Below are 26,907 nucleotides of genomic sequence, written 5' to 3'. Positions count from 1 at the left end.
AAGAAGTCCCTGCTGTGGCAAGCTCCATTAGGTGTCCGGGGGTGGACGGAGGTGGAAGATGCGTTCCCTGTGCCTAGAGACTTCTTACGGGCTGTTAGACGTGAACAGAAATCATGATTGGACCCTGTGACAGGTGTAATGCAGAGGAAGGTGCAAAAGGCCGTGAGAGAGGAGAAAGAAGTGTCTCAGTCGGCCTGGGGAGTGGAAACTTCTGCTGAGAAGGGGATGTGTGAGCGGGACCTGGGGGACAGGCCTCTTACAGAGATGGCATGGGGGTGAGCCTGCACGTCAGATGCGTTCCAGGAATAGCACCCAGGAGCTCCCGGTCACTGACAGACCAACAGACCAACAGTGTGCAGGCAGCTTATTAACGTAGTTCTTAAAGTCTTTGAATCGTGATAATGATTTTAAAGGAAATTTAAAGTGGAAAAAATGAAGATCCTGCAGTAGCTCAGCAGCTGTTTTCTTTTTTCATGTTCCCTTAAGACTTTTTCATAGGCAGACATTAGGTTTTGCATATGTTTTATGTACATCAACATATGTATAGTTTTATATTTTGGCCTTATTTATTATTTCATCGTATAAATGTTCCCACATTGTGAGCCTCTATAATGACCACCTCTCTAGTTGTGGGTGTTTTGTCACGTAGATGAGTCACAGCTGCTCAGTTAAACTTCATTTACTCCTGCAGTATTAGGGACTTAGAATGCTTTCAGTTTTCCTGTTGCAGATAATGCTAGCACAAGCGTCTTAGATCACAGGAAGGACATTTGGGAAAATGAGTGTGGTCTCTCCCTGCAGAGTAGCTCCCGTGCTGGGTTCCTTTGCTCAGGAGAGGGTGCAGGCTTTCCTGAGGGTGGCCTTTGCTCGGTCGTGGGGCCTTTCTCACCTCTGTCGCCTGACTTGAGGTTGAGAAGATAAAACTTCCTTCAGCTCTGCGTGATTCTGGTTTGGTTCTGGTTTACAGCTTCATTTCTGAGCATGAGGACTTCTGTATTTCAGCTTCTGCTTACTTCACATTATTTTAGATGGGTCACAACTGGAACTTTAACGTATCCTATACCCCCAGAATCTCTGGTGAGTGTGTCATGTACCTGTAGTAAAGGAAAGGAGGAGGCTGGGCTGGGTTTCATGATGAGGAAGTGGACAGACAGCTCAAGGGACCCTGGTGTCAGTGACCGAGCTGGTGGAGGAAGAAACGTGAGCAGAAAGTTGGAACATCTGCTCTGCAGGCAGTGCAGCCTGGAGAAGGACAGTGGAGAAGTCGAGAACACGCTGGCGTGAGGGGTGAGGGGTGGTTGGGAGGGGGCGGAAGGAGCTTGGGCAGAGGGCAGGAAGCAAGAAGTGAACGCTTAGTGGCGTGATATAAGAATAGAGTGGAGGCAAGGACAGGCCCTCGGTTTATTCTTAAATTTCAGAAAAATGGATTGGCCAAATAATGGGGATTGAAAATAGAGAGTTTTCAGTATACACTGAATGAGAATTAAATTTAGGATATATGGCTTCCCTGGTGGCGCAGTGGTTGAGAGTCCGCCTGCCGATGCAGGGGACATGGGGTCGTGCCACGGTCCGGGAAGATCCCACATGCCGCGGAGCGGCTGGGCCCATGAGCCATGGCCACTGGGCCTGCGCGTCCGGAGACTGTGCTCCGCAACGGGAGAGGCCACAACAGTGAGAGGCCCGCGTACCGCAAAAAAAAAAAAAAAAATTAGGATATACGTGTTTAGAGAGCTGTTTCTGCATAATGCCATATACAGCATTGCATACCTGAAAGGGAGTTTACATTTAATTTTTAGTATTTAATGTTTAGAATATCATAAAGGTGTGTATATTAGAAATAGGTTTGGCTGCTAAATTAGTTTCCTGGGGCTGCCATGACAAATTACCATATGGCTTAGAACAACAGAAATGTATTCTCTCACATTTCTGGAGGCCAGAAGTCTGAAATCAAGGTGTTGGCAGGCCTGCGCTCCCAACCGAGGTCTTAGGGGAGATTCCATCCCATGCTTCTTCCAGCTTCTGGTGGCTCCAGGCACTCCTTGGCTTGTGGCTGCATCACCCCCATCTCTGCCTCCATCTTTGCAGGACTTTCTCCTCCTTCCCCTGTGTCCTTTCTTCTGTCTCTTATAAAGACACTTGTCATTGGATTTAGGGCCACCCAGATAATCCAGGATGATTGCATCCTAAGATCCTTAATTATGTTTACAAAGACTTTTTCCAAATAAGCTCATATTCACAGGTTCTGGGGATTAGAACACGGGTATATTTTTTTGGAGGCCATCTTTCAACCCACTACATCTGCTTGTAAAAGATAGTTGTCAAAATAAAAATGGTGTGAACATGTAAAGTTTTATTTTTCTATACAGAAGTAGGCAGTCCTTGATCAGTATGGCAGTTCTACAGGGTCATCTGGGTCCCTCCAGAATTTGATTCTCCTGGTTCAAGATGACTGCTAGAGTGCCAGTGTCCCCCTTATCTCCGTTTGGGAGGTGGGGGAGAGGGAGGAGAAAAGAAAGGCTGTTGCCTGGCAGAGGTTTTTTATCTAGGTTCATGGACCTTCTTCCCCACAAGGGGTCAGTGGGTTTGACTATAGTTTATTAAAACTGATTTTCATTGCAATGGTATTTCATTTTCTGCATTTAGAGACATTCTGAGGGGGTCCATAGGCTTCACTAGACTGCCAAAAGGGGTCCATGGCACAAAAGAGACATTCCAAGTTTCAGTATAATTTCAGTAGAAATTGAATGAGAATTACATTTAGGATATACATGTTTAGAGGGCGGCTTTTCTGCGAAATTCCATATTGAAATTTTGTGTGGTTTCCCAAAAATGACTTAGCACTTCTGTTAGTCAGATGACTACAGCGTATGGCCATTGGCATAGGGATCTAGCAGGCTTCGCTCATAGCATCATCCTGATGGTTGCCCTGAAATGACCATGTCAGAATAACCATGCCATACATAGAGAGGAGTGATTTTTCATGTCTGTATTTATTACTTCCTCTCCTCCCAGAACTATTGTTGAAATGTTTTATGGTATCCAGAAGTTTTGTGAGGTATATTATAAAGGTGGTCTTCTTTTTTTAGCTCTATGACTTAGGGCAAGATACTTCTTCTAAGAGTTTTCTCATCTATGAAATGGGGATAATACTAGACTCCATCTCATTGGTCATTGGGTTGGCAAAAAAGTGCCCTCTGAATGTTTCCTAGTTTTTATCTCCACTACCAGTTATCACTACTAGTAGGAAAGTAATAGGGGTCAACTTGCTAACACTTAGCAGTTATTCTGATTTGTAGAAATTCCAAAGGATTTCAGATGAGATTAATTTTCTTGGCAGTGTTAAAAATAGCATCTGCAACTGAAGAGTAGGTATCAGGAAAGAATTATTGTCCTTAAGAATTATCAGGCAAATAACTAATAAAAAGAGGAAAAATAAAATATAAAGGAAACACAAATGTAATTAAAAATATAAGGTATCTTTGTTTCATTTGCTTATTTTAAATCACATTTGTTTTTCCCTTATATTTTATTTTTCCTGTTTCTATTAGTTATAGCCTGATAGCTCTAAATAAAAACGAAGCTACAATATATGATGGATTTATGTAGTATTTTTAGTTGTTTTAAATCTTACCTATTTGGCATTCAAGTTTGTTGAATGAATGAGAGTCCCTTTGTAGGCCTGCATGAGGTGAAACCATGGACCTGAGTTTCTCAGCTGTTTCCAGCAGATGTCAGCCTGTGGGGTGGTCAGGCGCCGCTCCTTTGGTGAGCAACCATGACCTTTATCCAGATTTCAACATCAGTTTTCCTTTTCAGCTTGTTTGGAGCTCAGATATTTCCTGGGCAAAACCCCTACACCAGTCACTTTGGCTCAGAGAGAGGAAAAGCTATATATATAATTGGCAAATTTCCTTGCATGGAAAAAACTCTTCCCAATTTCTGTGATTGCCGGCCTGGATCTGGGATGGGGAGGGTTGTACTTGTGGGTTGAGGCTGTCCCATAAGTCCTTGTATAGAAGCTGTGCCAGACGGGAAGCCCCATGTTAGGATAGCGGCTCCTGCCGCCTGAGCGCACCGCCTGGTCCCTCCCCAAGCTCAGAGCTCCAGGAGAGCCTGACCTCATGTCCTGGCTGTGTCAGCCGTCAGCTGTGGGATCTCAGCTTCTTATACCTGTAGCTTCATTCTCCTATTGGAAAAGTCGGGGCAGTACTATCTCACACCTGGGGAGGGGAGGGGCAAGCGCCTGGCACGTAGTAGGTGCTTAGTGAATTAAATGCTCTGATTGTTAAAACACGTCTTGGACAGTGGAGCAGGACTAGGAGAGCAGCTGCAGGAGGAAGTTAATCCAGTGAATTCCATGCTTTATAATCCACTCTGTGTTCTCAGTTTCAAGAAGCGGGAAGAAGCAGGCTTTGAGCCAAATTGGTGGCTGTGTGTTTGCTAAGTGTGGGGTTTTGCTGAAGGCAGCACCTGCTCTGTGACACAGATGGTCCAAAGAGCCGTGTACTCCACGTGAGGGCTTAGCATTTGGTTCTTACAGTCGTTCCAAGCAGGCAGAGAGAGAGAACACTGTCTTCTGGCAGCCTGGCTGGTGAGCGGTAGAACTAGTTGTGGTGTCTGTTAAGTATATTTAGAATTGGGGTGCGGGAGGACGCTGTTACTTGTCAGGGCTGTGTGTTATTTTTGAGTAGGGGGTTGCGTTTATGAAATTGAAGCCATTTTCACAATACTATTGGGGGGTGTGTGTGTATGTGTTGCATGTGTATATATGTGTGTGTTAATTGTTAACACTTCTGATTGTCTTTATTTACAAGTGATAGAGGAAGCAAACAAAAAAGGACAGTTGGGAGACTGTAGTTTGACTATAGTAATTTTGTAAAGTTCTTTGAGAGAACAGTGGAGAAACATAGATTTGATTCAGTTTTTCTTGGGGTGTCCAGGAAATGAATAATTTTAGCCATTCTTTTTTTTTTTTTTTTTTTTTTGGCGGTACGCGCAGGCCCAGCAGCCATGGCTCATGGGCCCAGCCGCTCCGTGGCACTTGGGATCTTCCCAGACCGGGGCACGAACCCATGTCCCCTGCATCGGCAGGCGGACTCTCAAACACTGCGCCACCAGGGAAGCCCAATTTTAGCCATTCTTGACCCAGTGTTCTTTGGTAAATGTTCAGATAAATGTCCAGGTTTCATAAATCCTTGGTAAATGTCCAAGGATATGATTGAGCCGTGTCCTCTCTGTCTGGTTTTTTCCTTGAAAGTTAGGAAAATGGTGTCACTCTGTAGGGTATTATGTTTTTTAAAAAATCCTGCTTTTCTGTTCCAGAATAATCTGGTATTTCAGAGTGTATAGAGTGGTGGGATCTTTTTATTTTCTTGAAACAACTTGTTATCAAGTTAAGATAATTCCCTGCTTGCTGGTGGGGAGACTGTGCTGTTTTTTGACTCAATAATCCCTCCTCCTCCACAGCTGAAGCACTTAGTTTGCAATGTAGACTCAAAAAGAAACGTGATCCCGAGCTGTTGTACTAGTTCTTACAGGATGTTTAGCTAAACCTCAAGACTCAGCCAGGTGCAGAGGTGCTCAGGTAAGGCCGGGAGCTCCCCTGCGCCCAGCCGCTCTGGGTGCACCCAGGCTCACCTCCATCCAGAAAAGCTGGTTAGTGTCAGGGCACTGTCTTCTCTGTTTCCTAATTGTTCTCAGTCTGCAAAGGTCTAACGATGGTGAATCAGAGTAATTAGACCTTTGCAAAATAGTTAGGAGTGGGGGTGGCTCCCCCCTTATCCTTGGAGGGGCTGAAGGGACACTGACCTTGAGGCAGGAGCCTTGGCGTCTGTCCTGTTCCTGACACTGAAAACCAGGGCTACTTCCTTGACCTGGGAAATAAGGGTGCAGGGTAGCTGACCTTTGAGGCTGTTGCCAGCTTGGCTCTCTGTCTTCTGAGGAATGAACTTTATGGTTTGCTGTATGCAAGAGGTATCTAATCACACCAAGGAATAGATTAGGTATTTGTTGTTCCCAAAGCTGTAAGTGCTGGCTTTCCTGGGCACTGCCAGTTTACACACCCTGTTGTAGATGAGTTAACACTTGTCAATTATTTTTAGCACCCACTTGCAGAAATTTCCTGGCTTGCATGATAAACCCTCTGGTCATCTAGTCATTTAGAGAAAGGTTCAACCCTGTAATTTAAAGAATATTCTAGTGCACTAAGATATATTAGCATTAAAAATATTTTTATAGCTTACTTGAGGCCTAATTGCTGTACAATGAACTGCACTGTTACAGCTTTATGAGTTTCTCTCTCACACACACACACGCATGTGCACACACACACACATACCTGTTGAAACTGTCACCACAGTCAGAATAACAAACATTTCCATCCCCCTGAAAATTTCCTTGTAATCCATTCTCTCTCCATATCCCTCCTCAGGCAAACAAGGATCTCTTTTCTGTCTTTGTAGATTAGTTTGCATTTTTTAGAATTCTGTATAAATTGAATAACGGTAGCGTGTCCTTTTTTTTTTTTTATGTCTGGCTTCTTTGGCGTAGCATAATGATTTTGAAGTTTTCCATTTTGGGTGTATCAGTAATTTGTTTTTTTCCCCCAATTTGTTGATCCATTTACCTGTGGCAGCCATTCAAGCAGTTCCCAGTTTGGAGCTAATGCAGACAAAGCTGCCACGAACATTCGTATACACGTCTTTGTGTGGACATATGTTTTCATTTCCCTTGGGTAAAAACTTACTAGCAGAATTGCTGGGTCATATAGTAGGTGCTATGTTTAACTTTTCAAGAAACTGCTCAGCTGTTTTGCAGAGTGCTTGGAAGTTTACATTCTCACCAATAGTGCATGAGAGTTCCAGTTTTCCACATCCTCACCAGTACTTGGTGTGGTCAGTCTTTTTATTTTATCTTTTTATTTTACATGTCCTAATAGATATATAGTAGTGTCTCATTGTGGTTTTAATTTCCATTCCCCGATGACAAATGATGTCAGCATCTTTTCATGTACATATAGACTATTTGTATGTCTTCTTCTGTGAAGCATATGGTAGAATCATCTGTCCATTTTTTTTTTCATCTGTCCATTTTTGTACTGACTTGTTTGTCTTATTATTGAGTTGTAAGAGCTCTTTATATATTCTGGATATTGGTCTGTGATATATGTGTTATGAATGTTTTTCTTGTTCTGGCTTGCCTTTTTCTTAATGGCATTTGTAGAAGAATGGAGTCTTTGGTGAAATTTGTGTTCTATCCAAGAAACCCTTTCTACCTCAGCATTGCAAAGATTTTTCTTCTAGAAGTTTTGCAGTTTTAGGTTTTACAGTTAGGATTATGGTTAAATTTTATGTATAATGTGAGGTAAGAGTGGTGTTCATTTTTTTTCCCCCATATGGATGTTCAGTTGTTCCAGCAGCATTTGTTGAAGAGACTTTCCTTTCCACATTGAATTACTTTGACACCTTTGTCACAAGTCAGTTGACCATATATTTGTAAATCTATCTCCAGGCTTTCTATTCTGTTCCGTTGATCTATGTCTGCCCCTATCCTAACTCCACACTTTCTTGATTACTGTTACTTTACAGTAAGTGTTGAAATCAGACTCAAGCCCTCTTAACTCTCTTTTTCTTTCTTAAAATTGCTTTGGTTATTCAAAACCCTTTGCATTTTTATGTAAATAAGAATTAACTGGTCAGTTTCTATTTAAAAAGGGCCTGCTGGAATCTTGACTGAGGTTGCATTGAATCTATAAATCAGTTTGGAGAGAATTGATGTGTTAATAAATTGGGTTTTCCCATGAACATGATATATCTCTGTATTTATTTAGGTCTTCTTTAATTTCTCCCAGCAAAATTTTGTAGTTTTCAGTAGTAGTTTTGTAGTTTTCAGATACCTTTTTTTTTTTTTTTTTTTTTTGCGTTACGTGGGCCTCTCACTGTTGTGGCCTCTCTCGTTGCAGAGCACAGGCTCCGGACACGCAGGCTCAGTGGCCATGGCTCACGGGCCCAGCCGCTCCGCGGCATGTGGGATCTTCCCGGACCAGGGTGCGAACTCGTGTCCCCTGCATCAACCACTGCACCAGCAGGGAAGCCCTTTCACATATCTTTAATGTCTTTTCTTAGATTAATTTCTGTGTAGTTTGTTTTTTGTGTATTAAATAAATTAAATAGAAATATTTTCCAATTGTTTGCTGCAAACAATGGCTTTTGTGGTCTTGGAAAATAACTTCATAGTTCTAGTAGTTGTTGTAGATTCCCCAGAAATTTCTATGTAAACAGTCATATCATCTGCAAAGTAGGGACAGCTTTATGTCCTTCTGACCCAAATGCCTTATATTTCTTTTTCTTGTCTCATTGCAAAAGCTTGGACTGCCAGTGCAATGTTGAATAGAAGGAGTGAAAGCAGAAATCCTTTCATTTCTTTGAGTCTTAACAGGAAACAGTTAAGCTCTTCACTGTTAAGTATGATGTTAGCTGTAGGCTTTTTTACGTAGCCTCTATCACTTTGAGGATTTTCCTCTTTGTTGAGAATATTTGTTATGAATGGGTGTTGAATTTCATCAGATGCTTTTTTGGTATCTGTTGAAGTGATCATATGGATTTTCTCCTTTATTATGTTAAAAGGAGAAATGAAATTGACTGATTTTCCAACGTTAAACCAACCTCGCATTCCTGGGATAAACCCTATTTCCTCATGATGTATTATCCTTTTACTTATTATTGGATTCAATTTGCTGTTATTTTGTTAGGGGTTTTTGCATCTCTACCTATGAGAGATACTGATCTGTAATCTTTTTGTTTTTGTCAGGTTTTGGCACTTAGAGTAAGCTGGCTTTATAAAACATGTAAGCTAGCATTATAAAACAAGGAGGATCATTGTTTCTCCCTCTGTTTTCTGATACAGTTTGGTGTCACTTCTTCCTTAAATTTTGCTAAACTTACCGGTGAAACTAGGTGTGGATCTCTCTATTTGGGAAGGTTTTCGATAATACCTTTTGAAATTTTTGATAATAAATTAAAATTTTAAATGGATATAGGCTCCTCAGGTTTTTTTGTTTCTTGTCTACATTGACATTTTACGTACTCCTTTTCCCCTCCAGTTTCTCTCTGTTGGAGGGAGAGGTGTCAACTTCTCTACAGAAGGGATGTCCTGGGCTTGCTGACTCCATTCTAGCACCCTGAGACATGCTGGCACAAAGTAGGCGTTCTAGAAATATTTGTTGGGTTGATTGTTTTGTTGTTGCTGTGTCTCCATCCATCGGCATCTCTGTGAAACTTCTCGCTCCTCCATCCACATGGGACTGTGTCATAGCTGTGTCATGACAAGGGGAGGTGGCTCCTGAGTCAGGCCAGCTGGCCTCGGCTGACCGCCTGCCTTGCGCTTCCACTGCAGCTGTCCAGATACATGGGGATGTGTCCACAGCTCTGGTAGACAGACCCTCTGAGTCAGGGCTTGCCGAGGGAAGAAATATCTTCAACCTTTTTCTGTCTTGGGTTTTTTTTTTTTAAATGTTAAATCCTGTGGTTGGAATTACTTCTTTTCATTTTTGAAATACACTTGAAATACCAGAGGAATATAGGAAGCTTGGTCAGAGGAAAGGGGTAAACTGTCTAAAGTTGAGGGGGAGTGGCTGTAGGTGAGGGGGGATTATCCTGAAAGTCACCTAGCCTGTGACCTACCTGCCCGGCTGGGATGGGTCTGAGATGCCCTGTCCTGGGCTGCTTACTAGTGGCAGCCCTGGACCGAGTACATTAGTCAGGGAGTGAGAGAGAGCAGGTGGTCTGGACTGGGCATCTCTGAGAGGACACGAGCGCTGTGGCTTTGTACTCCATTCAGGTCCTGGCACTGGAAGGGGGTCTAGTGCTCACTCCCCGCTTTGCATCTTAGGGTCTGGGTCTTTGTGTGCCTACAGTGCAGCTACAGAGGTTGGGTGTGGGAACCGGGGCTCCCTTGGCAGAACTGGGAGCTGAGAACAAGGGCTGTGCTTCTCAGGGTCCTGTCTCCGTCCTGGGTCTAGATTTGAAGGACACGGCCTGCCGTGTTAGTTAGAGTGCCGCATCCACGTGCCAGCTGGCACAGCTCCCCTGAGCCCCAAGGTCGGTGGGCACTTCATCCCTCCAGGAGGGAGCTCCACAGGCCACGATGTGCCCTGGACACGTGTTGGCCATCTTCTTCTGGTCCTGGCTCTGCCTCCTACAAGCTGTGTGGCCTTGGGGAGCTACCTTCCCTCTCTGGGCATCCGTCGCCTAGTGTGTGACATGGGGTTAGAATAGATGGTTGTCCCGTCACGGGCACTTGTGCAAGTCTGTGACCTCACCTTCTGGCTGAACCCAAGCAGGACCATGTGATGGCTGTGAGCTGTGCGTGAAGCAGCTTGGGTCCAGCCGTCCTCACCTCGTCTCCTCCTCCAGCTTTGCTTCACACCATCAAATTGGAAACCTTCACGTTGTGGTGTTTACTTTTTTAATGCAGTGGTAACATGTCTGAAGACATTTTCCTTAGAATCGGTTCTGAGAGGAGGAGTTACCACCCCTTTCATTGCCTGGGGGTGGTGGTGGTGAGGCCATCTCACTGCCAGGGTCCCCACCCAAGGGGACTGGGGAGGGGCTGAAAGGACCCACACCTCAGTTTCTTCTCCTGCTGGCCTAGTCCTTTGCTGGGAGCAAAACTTGAGAGCATCCTCACGTACGTAGCAGTGTGACCTCAGCGTGAGATGTGGTCATTTTCCCAGACCTTTTATCTCCCAGAGTGAGTCACAGTAAGGTCAGAGAACCTGGGAATCCTCAACCCACTGGGTAAACTACATTGAAATAGTCCAGATAAAATGGGGGAGGGGGTGTTAGGGGAGATTTGCAGAAGTATATATTGTTGTGGTAGTTTTCACTTTGTAAGGTTTTTCATCCTACCTTGCTTAGTAAGTGTGAGCATATAAACACAGTTTTCAGAGGTGACCCTTCATGTTAAGGGCAAGTGTTCCATTCCGTCATTATTTATTGAGTGCGTACTATCTGCCAGTCACTCAGGGATTCCTCTGGGAACAGAGCAGAGACCCCCTCCTTAGAGGAACCAGAGTCAGAAAAGGGACAAGGTGCAAATTCCATCTTTTATGCAGCAAATTGCATTTAACACCTTCACATCAAATTCTTTTTTTTTTTTTTAACCAGTTTTGAATTGAAGTGTAGTTGATTTACAGTGTTGTGTTAGTTTCAGGTGTACAGCAAAGTGATTCAGTTATACATATCGACATATATCCATTCTTTTTCAGATTCTTTTCCATTGTAGGTTGTTACAGGATATTGAATATAGTCCCCTGTGCTATACAGTAGGTCCTTGTTATTTATCTCTCTTATATATAGCAAATTCTATTGTTCCTCCTAAGATGTATGGAATGACGTATATCAGAGGTCAGCAGCAAAGTTCTCTAAAGGGCCAGGCATTTCAGGCCTTGGCGGCTGTTGGATCTCTGTGGCTGTCTGCAGCAGCCAGAGACAGTATGTAAATGAACAGGTGTGGCTGTGTTCTAATAAAACTTTATTTCAAGAACAGGTGGCAGGCCAAAGTTTGCCCAGCCCTGATGGAAGTCGTCAGATTTGATTTGTGGTGTCATTATTTCAGCCTTACTGTTACTCTGTTAAATCAGGCTCCCTTGGTGCTGCTGCCATTTGAGTGGACAGTTTTCAGTTCTCATGTAATGAAGTAAATCAAGTTCTTTACCTGGAGCGTGAAGAAGGCTCAGTCTCTGTGCCACGGTTTTCTTCTCTGTGTGATGATAGAGATGGTAGTCTTAATTCAGTTTAGGTCTGGGGTGTTTAACAGAAAACCCAGGTGACAGTGGTTTAAATACGGCGGAGGTTTGGTTTTTTCTCCTTGAGAAGACTAGGACCCAGCAGGCTTAGCCAGTCTGGAGCCCCACAGTCGGCAGGGTCTCAGGGCCCCTCCCGGGGGCCAAATGCCAGGAGCAGGGGCCGCAGGGAGCGGGTGGGCAGAGGCTGTCACTGTGTCATCCTCTCAAAGAGCTTTCCTGGGAGGTCCCCCCACCAGCCCCAGCACGTCAGCTTGTGTACCTCTTTTGCGTCCCTAGGTCAGGGGCGGTGGAACGTGCTCTGTGAGCTAGGCCGAGCTAGGGGCCATCGGGAACAGCAAGGTCAGTTCGTGAGGAAGAAGGGAAAATGCTAGTTGTGTAGGCAAGTAGTAGTTTTTGTCCCAGATGTTGATTTTGTAGGAAAAAAAGAAACATAGATAATTTAAAAATACTCCTTACTGTAGACATTTTGGAAGATACAGAAAACCAGAAGGAAAAGAAAAAAACCTGAGGTGTCAACTTCCAGTTTTCCAGCCTATGTGTGTCCCTTCCTTAAAATATATATATTTTAAACACAGAAGTGTAATATAAACATGCCCTTTAATAAATTCTTTGTAAACCTTGTTTTTTCCTTCAGTGTTTTGTTTGTTTCTGGCGGCATGGCATGCTGCCTGGTAGCTAGTCTGTGGTTTACTTAACAAACAGCCTGAGATCAGCTCATCAGTAAAGATGTGCACAAGACTTTGTCCCAGGGACGGACACCTGGCGAGTCAGCAGATGCAGGTGTTCTTACCTCAGGCCACTTTGCTCTTGGAAGTCTGACTGCCTAATCAGCTTGACCTTCAGTGATCAGAAAAGTGCACGGCAGGCGGACCTTGGACTATAGAGGTTGCTATGCATCTCCTCCCCTCCCCTCCCCTCCCCTTCCCTTGATAGTTGCTAACTGTACGTTACTGTGGATACACCTGGGTATATGCAGATTTATCATCAAATAATCCCAGAGGAAAACAGATAAATTGTGACAGCATGGTGACCTCCAGATTAGATTGCCAAGGCACTCCCATTCTACTCCCTCCATCCTCACATCCCTTCAGGACCCACTGCCAGGGTACTTTGGTTTAGAGTTCATTATCACTGGGATAATAATAATTCGAGGTGTTTGAGCTAATCGTTCCTTTTGTGCAGTAGCCAAGAGGGAGATGCAGTTAAAGTCCTTTCTGCTGTGGTGTGTTTCCGTAACAAAAAGTGTACTGACCCAGCACGGCCAGCCAGGGAGGAGCACAGCCCTGCCCTCGAGGCCTGCAGGCTCTGCCTGCAACTTGCTTATTGAGTCTTGGTCTCTGTGCGCTTTGCCTGTCTCTGATCTGTAACTCAGCTGCAGCAGCTTCCATCCGTGAAGCTCCTTCATTTTTTTCAAAAGTAAAGTTCTATATTTACTGTAGTATTTCCTTATGTACTTTAAAGTTTGTACAGTACTAGTGTTTTTATTAAGATTCTTGTCCTGTTAACGCTTGGCTACAGCATTGCCTAGGTTTTGAGTGGTCTGCTCCAGCTCATCCTTTCCCATGAGGCTTAAAATTTTTATTGTGCACTTTTGTAGAATGTGAGGATTTTCAGCAACTCAAATTTTACATTATAGCAGAAACACCTGTAATGTTTCACCAGTGCTCAGATGGTTCTTTTATTCGTTTTTTATACAAATAGCCCGTTCCTTATAAATAATTAAGCACACATAACCAAAACGAACAATAAACACTCAGTAGTCTTATCACTGAGATCATAGATGCAAACACTGTTGTAGAGCGCTGTGGTTCTCAAACATGGGCGGGACTAAGGAGTGGGGAGGTGAGATTCGCCCACAGAAGGACATTTGGCAGTTGGAGACATTGTGGCGTGTGACACCTAGGTGAGGGGGTTGTTGAGGGCATGCTACTGGCGTGTTCAAGGATGCTGTTCAGCGTCCTCCAGTGCTGTGGGGGACAGTCCCTGCAACAAAGAATTATTGGGCCCAGAGGGTCAGTAGTGCTGGGCTTCAGAGACCCTGATATAGATTTAGGCATTTTCCTGTGAATATCAGTACATACACTTCAGTTTTTACAAAAAATCGGATCAATTATGCATACTAATTTGTAGCCTGCTTTTAAAATTTATTATCTTATGAACATCTCTGTACATAAATATGCACTGTCATCGCCCTTTTTAAAATTGGCTAAATGGTATCCCATTGTATGAAACATGTCACTATTTATGTATTTCACCACTCCCCAGTTTTTGGAGATCTAGGCTTTTTCTAGCGTTTTGCTATTGGAAGCATGTTAGATTTTGTTTGTATTTTGCCTTCTGCTTGCCGTCTCCTGTTTCCCGCCTCTGGGGCACCACCCCCATACCTGGGTGCCCTTCGTGGGCAGTGGTACCCCTCCCCCCAGGGGCTCTCTGCCTTTGCCACCCTGCTCAGGGCCACCTCTCATCTCCAAGGTTTCCCTCACGTTGAACACATTTCAAAGCTAATGAAGCACCGTTGAAATGTTGAATAGATGAGTAACTTGAAATACTGTCATCCCATTTCAGTTGTAGGTATAACTTTTACTTTTTGCTTCATCTTACTTTTTGTTCCTTTTGAAAAATCTGTCTTCTGATAAGTTACATGTGAGTTTGACCTGTGGCCCAGTTGGCTTTGCTCCCTGCCTGGGCATCCTGCAGTCCCTGTGGCCAGTGCCCTCAGGAGGGCTGGCAGGTGGGCAGGGAAGAGGGTGCTTGGCTTTGACTGAATGCCTTGGGCCCCCGGGTAGGTCGAGTAGCAGTGGTGGTGGGGACCCCTCTTTGCCCCCAAAGCTGCCCTGTGACTGGAGGTGAGGTGCAGCTTCAGAGAGGAGGGTGTCCTGTCAGCAGTCGAGGCCTGGTTCCTCTCTGGAGGGCAGATGCGGGGCGGGGAGCCTGGGTGTCTGGACCAGCATCCTGGGCTGCTTTCCCACGGGGCCCTCCAGGAGCTTGTTTGCGTGGTGGTGTCTATTTTTGTGTTTCGTATGATACCGTGTGAGGAAGTCCCTTGTCTACGCACATCCCAGCTGTCGTGAATAGTTTGTATATCGGGGCTTCCAGGTGGGGATTGTGTATGGCGAACTCAGTGTTTCAGGCAGCATCGGAACGGCAGGACGTGAGTAACAGGAAGTGACAGAAATGACCGAGCGTGCCAGATGCTTATTCTTGGCCACCTTTCCAAGCCCCGTGGACTGGGGAGCTATATTTAGCCGAGTATTTCCAGGTTCCTAACCCTGCGCGGACACGGCCCCTTTGCTCCTCTTTGGGTCGGTGGCTAAACTGCGCCGTGCTGATGGGCTTCTCTGCGTCTCTGGTCTACTTTGGTGACCCACAGGTTCTTGCCCATCGGCTTTAAAACTTGAGTTTTGTTTTTGCTGGGCCGCTTCAATTCTGATCCATTTTGAGCAGTTGGAAAACGTTCTGAAAGAGGGAAGAGTGGAAGGTAAGAGTTCCAGGTGATGGTGGGTGATGAGGCTGTGGGAAGCTGCGTGGGGAAGAAGTTAAAATTATAAGGATTTAGAATGAAGTAAGTAGAGTGAATTGTAGGTTATTGTAAGTGCCTCTAGAGGGCTGATTTATGTCTTCTATTTCTTGGAAGCGGAAGGCTGGGATTTTTAAAGCCATAGGCTTGGTGGTGTGACTTCACCCACATGCTAGAAGTGCTCTTTGGTCACCACCTGCCCGAGTAGAAAGCCTGCAGGTTGGATAAGCTTCTCGGTGATGAATTCCTGTTGTCTGAGCTTTGTCACAGGAGAAGTTTCACCCAGATCCCCAAGTACCATGGAGCCTCAAGTAGTCTACCCGTAGATGTGGGTGATTTTTGCCCAGTGGCGTCAGATGGTGCTTCAGGCACGTGTTGACCAGATGCCCCCATGAGCTGCTGGGTGTCTCTTGTACCCAGGTGTCTGCTGTGACTGCCGTCTCTCTGTGGGAGCAGCTGGGGAGCCAGCCTTTTGCTCTCATCGTTGCCTCACATGCCCTGAGCTGTGCTGGCCTTCGGACCAACGCCTTCCTGCTGGAGGACAGCAGGTGACAGCTCCAGGCACGAACAGCAATAACGGCCTCTCTCATTCACCGGGGCCGTGACTCTGAGGTTAAGAAGCTGAGGACTAGAGGGACAAGGCATCTGTCCCAGTGCCCCTCTGATGGCTCAGTCTGTTGTAACTGCTGTGCTGTACTGTCCTCTCTCCACACCTCTCATTCTATCACTGGGCTTACTGAACTCGCTTGGCCTTTGAGCAGCAGGACGTGTGTCTCTGTGTGCTTTGAGAATCCTCAAAAAGGAAGTTCCTGGGGTTTGATGTTAGCTTCTGGTAGCTGCCACCCCAGTGGTTGACCAGGGGGTGTGTTGGGAGAGAAGGTTCTTTTTTGGTCTCTAAAAGCTTCGTTCTGAGCCGTCCAGCCAGCGCGCCTCCCCCTTGCTCCCTTCATAAAGCATCAATTTCATTTTCACACACTCAGCCAGCTCTTTTAGGATTCATAAATCTACTTTGAGATAAGAAATTTGAGAGGCAAATTAGGAACAGTTGTGTCTGCTATGAAGTGCATGGCAGCCAGCAGAGGTGGGCGGGGAGTGTGACTGCCACGCGAGTGCCCGGAGGGGGGCGTTCTGTGTGGTGAGTGAATGAACGCATGACCGCCAAGTTCAGGCTGCTGGAGATTCCCCGGTTTTACCAGCAGAATCTGTCTGCAGGCTGACACAATTCCCTTCTGTGGGGCTAAGCTATAACCACGAGGCAAACTATAAATTTATACTGTAAACCATAAGTACAGTAAATTGTACGTACTCTGTATGTGTGTGTGTAAATACTGTAAACTATAAGTACAAAACATAGTGTATGTCTCTAGCCCTAGCTTGGATATTTTAGCATATTTTTGTGCCAAAACATTTAACATTTAAAAAAATTATTAAATATTTCAGGCATTCAAAAAGTAACATAGTGAACAACTGTGTACACTTCCCAGCCTGAGAAAGAAACATTATGGATGTACTTGGAGTCCTTTATATTCCCTTTCTTATCCTGTTCCCTTCCTGCCCTCCCTCCCCTGAGGTCACCCCCATTCTGAGTTTGCGGTTTATCATTTGTTTGCGTCCTTTTTTATACATTCTCTACTCATATATGTAGGTATAAACAATACATAGTATTGTTTAATCAGTTTAAAAACTTCTAATAAATGGTGTCACACTACACATGTCCTGCAGCTTGCTTTTTTCTCACCCAGTTTTGCGTTTCTGAATTTTATCCAGGTGGATACATTCATCTTTAGTTAAGTGGTTCAAGGTTTAAAATGACAGATTCCTGATTTCTAGAATTAAATCAGAATTTCCAGGGAGTGGGACATGAGCCTCAGAACTTTTCGCAGGTACAGTGAGTTGAGGCTCACGACGCTCCAGGGTTGTTTTTGTGGCTTACATTGGGGTCCAGTGTATGACGTGTCCCACTGTCGACTTGTTTTCCCAGATTTCAGCCTTGCAGACTAGTCTTCCTGGGCACACAGCACGAGTTTCTTTAGAGTGTGCTTCTAAGGGTAGAATTGCCAGGTGTGCACGTCTTTAGCTTGATGAGATATTGTCAAATTGCTCTGCAAAACCTTAAGTTTTTTTTTTTTTTTTTTTTTTTTTTTTTGCCGTACGCGGGCCTCTCACTGCTGCGGCCTCTCCCGTTGCGGAGCACAGGCTCAGCGGCCGTGGCTCACGGGCCCAGCCGCTCCGCGGCACGTGGGATCTTCCCGGACCGGGGCACGAACCCGCGTCCCCTGCATCGGCAGGCGGATTCGGAACCGCTGCGCCACCAGGGAAGCCCAAAGCTTTAAATTTTTTAAGCGACCCGCCAACAGTGGTAACTTGTGAGTGATATTATTTCCTTTTATAATGTAGCCAGGCTGATGGCAAGGTGATGAAGTCTCATGAACGAGATAAAATCTTGGCCATGCCCAGCATCTGGATAGACACCCCAAGCCCAGCACGTCCAGAATTGCACTGCTGCCCCCCCACCCCCCACCCCGGCTCCCAGCTGCCGAGCCGGCTCAGAGCCTTCCCCTCCCAGGGTGGCGGCCTCTCCCCCACTACTCCAGGGGTCTTTGTGGCTCCTGTCTGTACATCCTGTCAGGAAACCCCTTGTCTTCAGGAGGTGTCAGAGTCCTGCTCTCCCCTCCCCTTCATCTCTCGATGGGATTGCTGAGCACGCTCCCACAAGGTTTCCCGACTTCTGCCCTACCTGCTACGCCCAGTTTTCAATAACGCAACCAGAACGATGCTTTTTAAACCCAAGTCAGATGTCAGCCTTCTGCTCAAAAGCTCCACGGGCCCCATTTCACTGGGGCTAAAAGCCAGAGCTCTTACAGGTGCCCCCAGGGCACTCTGGGCCCTGTCGCTTCTCCAGGCTGCCTGGCCTCTCTCCCCGGCGGCCTCTCTCCCCGGCTCACTCGCTCCAGACACTGGCTGCGCTCCTGCTTCAGGCTCTTCTCTTCCACACCCTTCCAGTCTTTTCCAGTGAGGCCTACCTCAGTCTCCTGACCTCTTTCTTCTGGTCTCTCTCCTCTCCCCATAGACTTTATCACCAGTACTACTCTCTGTGCTATATAATTTACTTCTTTATTATATTTATTTCCTGTCTGAATTTGAATGTAAGCTCCAGGGAACAGGGATCTTGTCTGTTTGTTGGAACGGAAGAGTGACTGAACTTATTTCTGAGAAGAAAGGAAGAATTTGGAGCCTCCAGATGAGGGTTGAGCATGGGAGAGGAGGTGAGGTTGAGGCTTCCGGGGGTGGTGGGCAGTTGGTGGGAGGACTTGTTTTGGTGTGTGCGTGGGCCTGTCTGGTGGGCAGTGGGATCTGTGGGTCTGGAGCGGCGGGGCAGCTTGTCTTGAGGGTGTTTCTGGTTGCTCCCGGAGAGTACCTCCTGTCTGCGGGCGTTGGGGCTGGCCCACCCCAGAAGTACAGAGCTGTTTGCAGGCAGGACTGAGGTTCACAGCTGACGTAAGATGTGGCTTCACTGATTTCTCAAGCACTGTTGTGTACAGAAGCGAGTCCTGCCATTTCCGGTGCTCTGTCTTGTGCAGGTGTGACTACCAGCCCAAGTGTCACAGCCGGAAAACAGCGAGCACTGTGACCCTCATGTCACGTGGGGAGGACCCAATTTCGTTTTCTTTGAGATTATGTACCCAGGGTGTGTCCGCATAATATTTCCTTGGCAAATCAGATGTGAATTTTATGAGTTTGTGCCACCTACAAATAAAGGACTTTAGCAAGGTAAGATTATACTTTTAATGAGTGCTGAGTGAGACCACATGTGCCCCTGTTCTTAAGAAATACAGCATTGTTCTGAATGCTTAACATTTAATTTAAACATATTAGTTATTAGAAAACGTTGATTGTGGTTACTTATTTTTAATTAAACCTTTTAGTTCGAGATCATTGTAGATTCACATGGAATTGAAATAATACAGAGATCCTTTGTGTCCTTTACCCAGTTCCGTCCGTTGGTAACATCTTGCAAAACTAAAGTAAAATATCACAGCCAGGAAGTTGATATTGGTACTGTTAAGATCCAGGTTTCCATCTCCACAAGGATCCCCTGGTTGTCCTTTTATAGCCACACCCACTCCCATTCTTATCCCCTGGCAACCACCAATCTGTCCTGTATATCTGTAATTTTGTTATCTCAAGAATGTTCTGTAAATGGGATCAGGTAGTATGTAATCTTTCAGGATTGGCTTTTTCACCCAGCAGAGCTCTTTGGAGATCCCTGCAGGTCACTGTGTGTATGATAGTTTCTTTTTATACAGAGTGGTGTTCCATGGAATGGGTGTGCCACTGTGAGTTTAATCATTTGCCACTGAAGGACATCTGGGTTGTTTCCAGGTTTTGGTGATTATTAATAAAGCTGCTATAAACGTTCATGGACAGGTTTTTTGTGTGAACATGGGTCTTCATTTCTTGGGAGAAATGCCCAAGAGTTGTAATCCCAGGGTTGTCTTGTAGTTTCGTGTTTGGTTTTTAAAGAAACGGCCGAACTGTTTTGCAGAGTGGCTGTACATTCCCCCCAGTATGCGCCGGTTTCTGGACATCTTCATTTGATGGTGTCACTTTTTTCTTTCAGCCATTCTCGTAGGTGTATAGTCATATTGTGATTTTAATCAGCATTTCCTGAATGGCTGTTGATGTTGAATTTGCCTCTGTATACCCTCTGACACTGTGGGGATGTGGCTGGCAGGGGTGAAAGTCCCTACCTGGTGTTCTCTGGGCAACACGTGGCCGGTGTTGGAGCCTTATTGCTGCCTTCGTGGTGGGCGTGGGGGCCACAGTTGTTTCCGTTTGGCTGGAGTAGAGTGGTTATTGGCTGCTCTCCCACTGTTGATTCTGCCTTGTTAGGCTCCCCTTTCCTGGAGCCATGGCCGGAGAGGGCAGGCTTTTGGTGAGCTTTTAAATTCTTTCTGTACTCCTTGGTGTTTCTGGCTGGGCTTCTTCAGCTCCGTGTTTAGGATGTCAGGGGCAAACAGAGACCCGAGAGAACTCAGTGCCTTGTCATTCCTCAGGCCCTCTTCTCTCCACCCTTCAGAGCCTTTGCATATTTTTTTATATCTAAGTCCAGGGTTTTAGCTGTACTTAGCCAGAGGAATAAGGAAAAGTATGTCTAACCGTCTTCCCGGAATCAGAAGTCTGCTGGTTACTCTTATTATTTTTGGATCTGTGAAATCTGATGACCCAAGGCTGCATGTCTGCCCTGCCTGCTTGCCCTGCTTGTCGTGGCCTTTGGCCCATCCCAGGCTCAGGGCCTCACATTTATTACTGCTAAGGTGGTTTGGTTTGGCCTGTAGTCCCAGCGTGACAAAGTTTGCAGGATCTCCATCTTTTTGTCATTTAAGGTCTCATTTACAAATGAGAGGCACATCCAAATCCGTGGTGAGGAATTGCTGGACGGGACTTTGCTGGTGAATCATGGATCGCCCTTGTCATCGTCCCCCAGATCGTATTTCTCCACCCTCTATTTTGAACTCTTGGGAAACCTGGTTGGAGTGGGAGCGGCAGCGGTCGGGTGACTCAGTGAGATGTCCGTGTCATCCTTGCACTGATCCTCCAGGCCAGTATTCCTGTCAAAAAGGAAATGCAACGCACCAGACGTTGCCTGCTCCGAGTGAGCCTAGGAGAGCTCTTGGCGACTGCCGGTTCCTTCCCTGCATTCAGCCCCTCCATTCCTGGCATCGCTCACATGGCAGTCTTGCCTGGAATCCAGGTGGGGACCCGCTGCCCAGGGTCCTGGCCCCCTGCTTCATTACTTGTGGGACTTGGGGCAGGTCACTCGACAGGCCTCAGTTTCCTCTCCTGATACCCTCCTCCATCACGTGGTGGGGAAGCTGGGACAAGCAGACACCTGTCAACACCTAGCAGATTTCCCATCATTGCCAAGTGCCCGGCCAAGGGGAGCTGCTGCTGACATCCTCTTGGTTGCTTCCCTGTCCTGTCCGCTCCTGTGTGTGTAACTCAAGCGTCCACCTTCTCCATTGAGACATCATATCTGTGTGTTTCCAGCATGTCTCATTTTTCTCCTTGATTTCTCAAAGATCACTGCCCGGTAACCTCCCTGGCTAATTCTTCCCAGGACATTGGAAGATATTTGTCTGACTTGGGTGTCTTAGATTCATTTAGAGTATCTAGCATTTTCTCATATTTCCAGGAAGATCATTTCTATGAAAGGATGGGAACAAAAATTAATAAGGAAAAAATATAGAACTTAAAAAGTTCTTTTTTTGTTTTTAGCATATATTATAAACTTAAGGCTTTATTTTTAAAATAATTATAATGAATACATGCACAAGGTAAAGAGCTCAAAAGGATGAAAGGTATAAAGTAAGTTTCCCAGCCCCTCAGAAGCCCCCTCCCAGAGGTGACTAAGTTACTTTTTCCTGTACACCCAGACTATTCCTGCAGTTTGTTTTGAGCACTTAACAGTGTATCTTAGAGGCTGATCCCTGTAAGGGCATGAAGAGTAAGTAACTTCAGTCTGTTTAAGGCTGTGTAGGCTGCCGATATATGAAGGTGCCATGATTTATGTCGCCAGCATCCTACCAGTCATACCTTGATCAGTATTTCAGTTGTTCCTTTTGTCTTTACAGTAAACTTTCATGAATTACCTCGTATACACTCCATGTCAGTGCTCCTGAAGGCATATTTGTAGAAGCACTATTGCTACGACAAAGATGTATATTTTAAAGTTTGCTGGATTTCACCAGATGTTCTCTGTAGGAGTTTATTTATTTACACCTTGATGTATGAGACTCAACAGAGCAGGTTATCAAACTTGTGTAGGTAAAAAATAGGTATCTTGTAATTTTAAGTTGCATTTATCTTATGAGTAAGGCTGACCACTTTTCCTGTGTTTAAGATCTGTCCACTATTTTAATATAGCTCTGCCAGTCTCTCATGTTCATGTATACACTTCTGTCTTCTTTTGCCTCTCTTGTGCATTTAGTTTTCTAAACAGACTTTATCCAAGGGTCTGGGTAGCTATGCCGTTTGTCTTTTTTTTTTTTTTTTTTTTTTGGTGCGGGGTGCTGTGTTGTGTCTTAGTTGCCACGCGCAGCTTCCTCTAGCTGCAGCGGGCGGGGGCTGCTCTTCATCGCAGTGCGCGGGCTTCGCATCGCGGTGGCTTCTCCTGTTGTGGAGCGCAGGCTCTAGGCGCCCGGGCTTCAGTAGCAGCACGCAGGCTCAGTAGTTGTGGCACATGGGCCCTAAAGTGCGCGGGCTTCAGTAGTTGTGACACCTGGGCTCAGTGGTTGCGGTGTGCGGTCTCCAGGGTGCATGGGCTTCAGTAGTTGTGACGCACGGCCTCAGTAGTTGTGGCTCGTGGACTCTAGAGCACAGGCTCAGTAGTTGTGGCGCACGGGCTTAGTCGCTCCGTGGCATGTGGGATCTTCTCGGCCCAGGGCTTGAACCCATGTCCCCTGCATTGGCAGGCGGATTCTTAACCACTGCACCACCAGGGAAGTCCCTGCCATTTTTCTTTTGATTTGGTTACATGGTTAGTTTTATTCCGAGCTCTATATTCTTTTACTGAAGTATAGCACACATATGGAAAAGTGTCTCGATTATAGCATCTACAGGTTGATGAATGTTCCGGATCAAGGAACAGAACGTTAGCAGCCTCCAGTAGCTCCTCTTTTGTACCCTTCTCCTCAAAAGCAACTCCTGGAAGTAGCTAGCTTCTAACCCTATAGGTTAGTTTTACTTTTTTTTTTTTTTTTTTTTTTCTGTACGCGGGCCTCTCACTGTTGTGGCCTCTCCCGTTGCGGAGCACAGGCTCTGGACGCGCAGGCTCAGCGGCCATGGCTCACGGGCCCAGCCGCTCTGCAGCATGTGGGATCTTCCCAGACCGGGGCACGAACCCGTGTCCCCTGCATCGGCAGGCGGACTCTCAACCACTGCGCCACCAGGGAAGCCCTACTTTTTTTTTTAACTTTGTATGTGCATAATGAACTTATATGAATAGTGTATATATATTTTTGTGTCTGGCTTCTTTCAGCGTTGTCAAACTCATCACATTATTGCACATAGCAGCAGGTGGTTCATTCTCATTGCTCTGCAGTATTCCATTGTACTAATACATTATAGGTTATTTATCCACTTTACCCATGCAGGGCATTTGGGTTGTGTCTAGTACGGGCCTCTTAAGAGTAGTGATGCCATGAAGTCCTTGTCTGTGTCTCGACGAGAAGGAGATATGTTTGTATTTCTGTTGGGCCGATGGGTGGAATTGCTGAGCCATAGGGTGACTGTACCAACTTGCATTCCCACCAGAACCACATGAGAGTTCTGGTTGCTCTGCATCATCGCCAGCACTCCATACTGTCTTTTGACACTGAGCGCTGTTTTTAGCTCAGCCGCCGTGAAAGGTGTACCACATGGGGGGGTTTTAATTTCTACTTCCCAGGTGACTAATCAAGTTGGGCACCTTTTCGTGTCCCTTATTGGTGACTTGTGAAATAACTGTTGTGAGATAACTGTTGAAGTCTTTTGTCCGTTTTCCTGTTAGTTGGTCTGCTTCTCTTCTCACTGATTTTTAAGTTTTTCTACCTCAGGAGAACTCCAGCAAGTGTCTAAGAATTCAGATCTGTTTATTGTGCTTCTGGCCTCCTCAGAGGATTATGTGAGAAATACTTCCACTGTTTTCTCTGCTCTTCCTCTGGGATATCCTTTCTGTTTCATTCATGTTCTGACTTCAGGGTGTGTGGTGTGCTTTCACTCTTGAGTTTGTGGGTTTCCATGTGGCTGTCTGTCTTCTCGCCCCATCGTATTCCTCTGCTCCGTCCCTTAATACCACGTCTGCTTATTCCAGTCATGGACCTAGCCCGCTGAATCTCTGTGCTGTTGCTGATTTGTTCTAAGTTCACCTTATTACCCTACTTTTAATTTGCATTTACCTTCTAAGTTCATTGAGTTGTGTGAACTGTTTCTTACCATACAAATTTGCTTGAAAAATTTAGAGTATCTTTTAGTCTCTAAAGTCTTTTCTGTGTGAAGGCTAGGATTTGGAGATAGTTCTAGCTTTTTCGCACCATTCCTTGGTTTCTAGGAGTTACAGTATTGGCTGCAGCCCAAACAAAGGGACACTCTTATTATTCCTTAGGGCATCTCCCCTGAATCCTGCCTTCTTCCTGCCTCGGACTCATCCAACACCTGCTTCTCTCCTGGGTCCTGTCCTGCCTGCTGTGTCTCCAAAACCAAGGGGTTCATTCAGTAGGAAGTCCCGTCCAAGGCTTCTCTCTCAGAAACAGCCTCCCCTCTCCCTTCCTCCTGATGAGACCCTCCCAGCCTCACCTCTCCCATGAAGCTTCCCCAGGGCTGGAGGAGTCTTGAGGCGCTTGCTGGTGACCAAAGGGAGGCGGAGCCTCCAAGGGAATGGAGTGATGAGCCGTCTTGTGGGCAACTAAGAAATACGGCTTCTGTCTCAAGGTGGCAGGGCGTGGTCAGAGAGAAGCAGAGATTGATTTTTATTTGATGGGCGTCCTCTGTGATGATTCTCATGATCGGGAGGTGGACTCTTGGCACCAGAATGGTCTCAGGAAGATTTGCCCACATGAAGAGCCATCTTTTATCTTTTAGTTCCATCAAAGAGAAAATACCTTAAGGTCAGGACCTAGAGCCTGAAGTAGCACCAAGAGTAATGGTGGTGGGGTGTTTACATACGAGGTGCTGTTCTCAGCACCTTACGTGCTCCCTGCCCCATACCTCACAGCACCGCTAGGATGTGACAGCACCATTAATAGTGCCAGTTTTCAGGTGAGCAAGTGGAGGCACAGGCAGCTGCTCCAAGTTACACATCTCGCAGGGCTTCAGACCGGGGGTGTGTTGGGCCCCCTGCTGGGTCCTGTGCACATTTGGCCCCGTTCAGTCCCGTGACAACCCGGGCAGGTGACTTCTAACACCTCTCCTTTTCCAGAAGGGAAACGTTTCCCAAACAGTCAGTGGCCAGGTGGGATTCTGTCTGAGGTATCTTCAAACAGGCGCAAGAGTTTAAACAAAGAAGACTGAAAACCAGGTTCTTGGACATTCATCTGTTGGTCAAGACCTAAAATAGGATGGGCATAAAAAATCTCATTGTTCTCTTCTGTAGATATCATAGTAACTCCTAATAAATCCCTGAGTTATGCAAAATAAATGTACTATCTTTCTGTAACTGTATTTATTATGCTCATAAAAATGTTCAAGTATGAAAACTCACCCTGGAGTGAATCATAAAGAAGTGTCTGCTGAGATCTTATAGACATCCAGTTGCTGATGAAAATTCCTTATGCACCGACCCCAGGCCATTGGCGGTTGCCAGGCTGCCATGGCCTTCCCTGACCACCTGGTCCAGAGCACCCACCAGCCCCCTTGCACATGACCCGCTTCCTGTCAGTGTCTGAAATTGTTTTGTGGTTTGTTTGTCTGTCTCTCCCCAGTGCAAGTTCTGTGTGAGTAGGAACCTTGCCTGTCATGGCCTTGGGAGCCCATGTCCAGAGCAGACACTTGGCCGGCGTCTGCTGGGAGGGTGGGGTACAGCCGACTGCCGTGCTCTCCAGGAGTGAAAGAGCAGCTCCCACCACCTGACCCCGGGAGGGCGCGGCTGCTCCAGGCCTCTGTGTTCTGTCTGTCTCCCTGCACCCTCTCCTAGGCTTACCTCTTTTACACCCAGCCTGGTCCCTACGTGGAATTATCGTGGTTACCCCGGTCGTGGAAGAATGAACAGCACCGTGCATTTGTGACCCAGTTCTATTTACCCCCTTCTGTGATTAAGCTTTGTAGGTAGTTTATGGAAATCATGGAAGAGATAATCTATAAAACACTATTTCTAAATTTTCTGAGCCAGAAACATGATCATCTAATAACTTAAGTTGGGTATTCCTAAATTGGATCTTTCTAATATAAATTAAAGCTCTAAAATGGGCAAACATCTGAAAGTTAAATAACGTATTTTATAGGTGAATCCATGAAGAAGCAGACATTTTCCTAACACTGCTGGTGGGAGTGCGAAATGGTACAAACCCCCTGGAGGGAAATTTGGCGATAGCAGCAAAATTACGTATGCATTTATTCTTTGTCAGGGCAGTTCTACTTCTAGGAATTTATTCCGAAAATACCCCAGTAAATAAATGAAAAGATCCACGTAAAGGCTGTTCATTGTGCTGCTGTTCGAAATAGCAAAGGATTTTCAGTAACATAGACCTTCCGTGAACAGGGACTGGTTGAACAGACTCTGGTGCTTCTATGCAGTGGAGCACTGGGCAGCTGTTGGAAGAATAAGGAATCGCGGTCTTTTGCTAAGGAGTGATGGCCAGGATGTGTGCAGCTGACCCTTGAACAGCGCAGAGGTCAGGGACCCTGACCCTCCGCGCAGCTGGAAATCCAGGTATAATTTATAATCGGCCCTCCTTTGTTTGCCGCAGTTCTTCCCTAGCCATGGTTCACATCTGTGGATTTAGCCAACCATGTGTCATGGAATATTTGCTGTTGGAAAAAACCTGCGTGTAAGTGGACCCTTGTAGTTCAAACCTGTGCTGTTCAAGGGCCAACTGTGATTAAATTA

General features: G+C 45.9%; 1 protein-coding gene and 1 pseudogene across 10 annotated transcripts in view; both read left to right on the top strand.

Annotated features, from left to right (window-relative positions):
- LOC116756491 overlaps window positions 1–26,907 on the top strand; it is a 264,380-nt pseudogene that overhangs the window by 128,873 nt on the left and 108,600 nt on the right.
- The window catches only part of DGKD (diacylglycerol kinase delta), a 109,801-nt gene that overhangs the window by 45,508 nt on the left and 37,386 nt on the right, over window positions 1–26,907 (top strand). Inside the window, exon 1 of one of the 10 annotated variants that reach the window (XM_032636887.1) lies at window positions 18,523–18,589. The exons of 7 other annotated variants lie outside the window; for them this stretch is intronic. In XM_032636887.1, coding sequence (XP_032492778.1) covers window positions 18,578–18,589 — 12 coding nt within the window. In that variant the 5' untranslated portion in view covers window positions 18,523–18,577. Of the gene's footprint in view, window positions 1–18,522; window positions 18,590–19,075; window positions 19,095–26,614; window positions 26,731–26,907 lie in introns of those variants that run through there. 2 more of the 10 variants (XM_032636886.1, XM_032636888.1) reach the window with 2 other exon arrangements.

This window comes from Phocoena sinus, chromosome 7 (genome assembly GCF_008692025.1).
Source record: "Phocoena sinus isolate mPhoSin1 chromosome 7, mPhoSin1.pri, whole genome shotgun sequence".
Lineage (NCBI taxonomy): Eukaryota > Metazoa > Chordata > Mammalia > Artiodactyla > Phocoenidae > Phocoena > Phocoena sinus.
Note: the sequence above shows the minus strand (reverse complement) of the source record. Positions and strands in the feature narration are given on the sequence as shown.